This window comes from Papaver somniferum, chromosome 3 (genome assembly GCF_003573695.1).
Source record: "Papaver somniferum cultivar HN1 chromosome 3, ASM357369v1, whole genome shotgun sequence".
Taxonomy (NCBI): domain Eukaryota; kingdom Viridiplantae; phylum Streptophyta; class Magnoliopsida; order Ranunculales; family Papaveraceae; genus Papaver; species Papaver somniferum.
This window is the reverse complement of record NC_039360.1, coordinates 75,560,357-75,564,662: the sequence shown is the minus strand read 5'-3', so window position 1 is coordinate 75,564,662 and position 4,306 is coordinate 75,560,357. Positions and strand designations below refer to the sequence as shown.

The 4,306-nt window shown below is 34.8% G+C and overlaps 1 protein-coding gene across 2 annotated transcripts; it reads left to right on the top strand.

The window, feature by feature from the left end:
• The first annotated feature begins 1,409 nt into the window (after positions 1 to 1,409).
• On the top strand, positions 1,410 to 4,018 carry LOC113361370 (high mobility group B protein 7-like). Of its 2 annotated transcripts, XR_003365098.1 has the most exons (8): positions 1,410 to 1,607; positions 1,733 to 1,960; positions 2,065 to 2,140; positions 2,219 to 2,305; positions 2,949 to 2,993; positions 3,124 to 3,180; positions 3,312 to 3,463; positions 3,766 to 4,018. XR_003365098.1 is itself a non-coding variant. In XM_026604631.1 (7 exons), exons 1-7 carry the CDS (start codon positions 1,531 to 1,533, stop codon positions 3,366 to 3,368), a joined length of 627 nt encoding a protein of 208 aa, XP_026460416.1. In that variant the 5' UTR covers positions 1,410 to 1,530; the 3' UTR covers positions 3,369 to 3,716. The 2 variants fall into 2 exon arrangements, 1 of the variants encoding a protein (XP_026460416.1); XM_026604631.1 differs by lacking the exon at positions 3,766 to 4,018 and having other exon boundaries at positions 3,312 to 3,716.
• Positions 4,019 to 4,306: the final 288 nt, after the last annotated feature.

Below are 4,306 nucleotides of genomic sequence, written 5' to 3'. Positions count from 1 at the left end.
CTGTTTCCATTGCAGGTTTGACTTTGGCATAATCTGAAAAAGCTCTTCCATTGACAGCGGTATATCAATGGGCAAATTTAATAAATTGGTTCTTGATTCAGAAACCTAACAGTGGTGATGACACATGAGTTAAAATGATGGCTATGACATATCATAGAGAAAAAAAAGACACACCTAATTATAGTTTAAAGAGTAGTTTTTTGACATCATAAAATTCCAAAGGGTAGGCATCGATGTTGCTAGAGCAAATTTTTTCCAATCACCTCGGACAAAACTTACCCACACGCGTCAAGAAGCAAATCAAGCTACAGATGAACTTGCCAACCGAGCAAGCAACCGGCAAACCGAACAACAAGTTCCACTCACGTTTGAGAGCATATGTACCCCGAGTACATCCTCCATACAATTGTAGCAAATGACCTTCAAACCCTGAAGGAAAGAAAAAATATAATCATCTATTTCTTGAATACAAATTTAACTTTTCTCCTAAACCTCAATGAAAATGTTTGGTGTACCGAAAAGGTACATCGTGATGTGTACCGTGATTTTGGTGTGAGAGAAAAAAAATTAGTGGACCCCACCTTTTACTCCATCCCTACAAATCTTCCCAGGACTGTCTTAACAGCCCTTAGATTTCTTTAGAGTGCACACCGCGAGACACACCTTGCGTGTGTGTATGATCGTTGAAACCTAAAACAAAACAAAACATTAAGATCATGTTTGGGAACTTTGACAACATAAAACTTAGCTAGGGAAGAATTTTCTCTAACTCGACTAGAGTTATCATAAGATGTATTAATAAAGACGTTGTTTGTCCTTCCATTATATCCATCACAGGTTTATTATATATTATGTTTGTCTCACCAAACTCTAACCCCATATTTTTACAAAATAATTCTATATTAAGGAAAAATTTATATGGAGGAAAATATGAAAATATAAAAAAAATTAAAAATTAATAAAAAAATTGAAAAATTAAAAATTAATAAAAAAATTGAAAAATTAAAATAAGTACATATATAACCGTCCAACCTAGGTCACGATATTGGTATCCTAGCTATTTTGGAGAATACCATAACCTTATTTTTTTGAGTTCCTAAAATCAAGGAAGATTTAGTAGTTCATGTCCAAAATTAGGATTGGAATGAGACAAACATATTTTTATTGTATTTTCTTGATAACCCAGCCTAGGATTGGAATTTCCAAGGGGACAAACACGACCTAAAAAAAAGTAACAAAAAACCATCGAAAAGCGCACGTTAATAAATACGGTCCGTTACTTACTAACGTGCACCAAGATAGTATTGCCACGTTGGAGCATGTACGGCACCTTTTTTCAGTTCCCCAGTATTGGAGGTAAAGGCGCATTTGTTTAGTATTTTGGAGCCATTTCAGTGTTGGAGAGTCATGTCATGGTCCTCCGGATAAACAGAGAAAAGTTGTAGAAAGAGAGAGAGGAGAGGGAAGGTAAAAAGTTTCAGAGGAGTCCTTCTTTCTGGTCTTGAATGAAGTTCTTCTTTCAAGGGTTTAATGGCGAATCTACTTAGAAATCGAAAGAGGGTTTTCCCTCTATGTCGTGCTCCTGATGGAAGTGCCTTCCAAAAATGGTTTCTTCCTATAAACCCCCATTATTGCTAACTGTTTTTTTTTCTTTTTTTAATGGTTTTTCTTTCTTGCTTTGTTGGGATTATTACAGTACCTAAAACCCATTTCTTTGTTTTTATTGTTGTAGTGATTTATGTGGGGTTTCAGTTGCAATTGCCATTTATGATATGCATGAATGTAAGCTAAAACAAGGAACAAAAGGAGGAAAGAAGAGAAACAAAAAATGTGAATCATTTACTAAGGATGAAGATCAAAGAAAGACTGTGAAATGTGAAGATGATGGAACTAATCAAACTATTGATGATGGTGGAAAGGGTTTCTCTGACCAACCAAGATCAGCTTTTTGCTTTTTCATGTATAATAATATTTCTTTCTTTTCATTTTTATTGTTTTGGTTTTGAAAATAAATGTGAGATGGAAAAATTGGGGAACTAATATGATGAATTTTGCATTTTTCAGGGAAAGTTTACAAAAGGGTAATTTTTTAGATGTTGATGGAAAAGGGTTTGAGAAATGGAAGTGTATGTCAGTTGAGGTAATTAGAGAAGATGCTGACTCAAATTTGTTATAGATTTATGCTATCTTGTGTTTAATTTGCTTGAAATTTTCTTAGGAAAGAAGCCCTTTTGTCCTTGAAGCTGAAAAGGTGAATTCAGCTCATGAGAATATCTTACTCAAAGAAGTCCAAGTTGAACCGCTGGTAATGCCAACCATCATCCTATTTGCTTTGATTGTGTACATTTCCATGAATTCGATTAGTTTATTGTACCTGGTTATATGGCAGTATGTATTATGTGACCCTGATGGAAGATATCAAGTGTGCACGATTTATGACGGTGTGTTATATCTGATACTGATGGAAGTTTCAAACAAGTTGTGCTTGTTTGGATGTGCTTATTCTGCTCTAAATGTCTATTACGTGCAACGATTTGTTCAGGACTTGGTTAGTCGGAAAATTTAACATTCTGTGGCAATACTTCATTTACTTGGAAGGGAAATTGTTCAAGTAATAGTTTCCGTGGTGCCATCTGATATTATTGCTACTTGACCCGTTTTGATCTATGATTGATATCGATGTCTAGAACTGTCCGCTGTCATTGAGTATGTAGCTGCTTCAGATAAGCGAAAATGTAATAATTGAAAAGAATCTTCCAGTATAATAATTCAGTAGTAATGTGATTCTTTAAATGTTTTTCTTAATAATTCTGCTTTCCTTGTGTTGTTTCTTTGATATTGTCTCCATATGTAAGTTACTTAGTTCACTGTGGCTTACTCTTAGCAAATGATTTTGATTTGTTTCTCTAATGCTTAATAATCTGAGTATTTGATGTTTTTATTTTCAGATGGATGATGAGGCAGATTCAGCAATGGTCAATCGATACGATATGGTATGTGTAATTAGGTTACCCATCTTGTGTACCCGGAACATGACAATTAGTTGCCGTGAATAGTTAGGGTGCATTTTATACTCTTCAAAGTTCAAACAGATGAGTAACTGTTTGATTTTTCTTCTCACAGGACATTGGCGAGGATGATGATTTCTGGGGGCCTGGTGAGATGTACCGTCTTCATAGGGTAATCTGCTATTTCTATATTGTTCAGTTACTTAACGAGTGACTTTATGTTGGAATGTCTCGTTGATCAGCAAAATAGATATAAGTTAGTTTTCATTTGCGTAACAGCAGTTATACTCCGTCTTGTAACAGGGATACTCATGTTCGTGGATTAATGATTCAACTGTTGATCTCGTGCTGAGTCAGTAATTAGAAAGGGAAGGTCGTAATCATCTGTTTTTCTTGTAAATCTTGAGAAAATATGCTGATCACGCTGTTGAGGCCCTGCTTATTTTCGCACAAAGGCAAGTCATGTGTCACTCTGGCTATTGTAAAAAAACCCACTAACACTAGGATTGTCTCTAAGCTCAAACCTTAGGCATGCAATTTTCATTTCTTGCAAATGAAAATCTTTTGGTAGAGCATGAGGGCTAGTTGAAGGTAACAAAAGGAATTGTTCTCCTTTGTAGATGCCTTCCTATATTTGTGCAATTTTTGAGGGAATTCAGTAACCATTTTGTCTATATAATGAAGAACTATCCTTTTTTACAGCATTAGCTAAACAAATTCTATTGTTTCTAATTTCTTCAGTTTGTTTACTGTATAGAGTTGTGAACAATCAGTAACAGTGGAAGATTGCGAAAACATGGCACCACATCTAATCCGTCAATCTTGTGAGGTTCCTGGCATTGTGCTCCAAGTTTTTGATGGGGATAGTTTGTAATTGCTGAATATACTATAGGAAAGCAAATGAGCTAGCCTCAAATTGTTGGGTCGTAAATTTTTTAATTTTTCTTACATGTACCCAACTGGTGTTTTTATATAGTTTTAGGCTTGCGCCATTAATAAGAAAGGAATTTTATCGGTGAAAACTACGAAATCTGTTTTGAGGGCATAATGATTGTTTTTGAGGCATACTAAATAATGCCAAAACAGGGTCACTAGATAAAAGATACCATTACCCCTTATCCATCTTTTTCTTTATAATGGCATAATTACCCTTACTTAATTAGTTTTAATGATTATGATTAGATTTAGTGATAATGATTAATTTGTAATGTTAACTAGGTCTCAACCCATGCCGTAACGGCACGGACAAAGATATGTGTTTTAAATGTATCCATCAATTCATACATGTCGTAATTGTC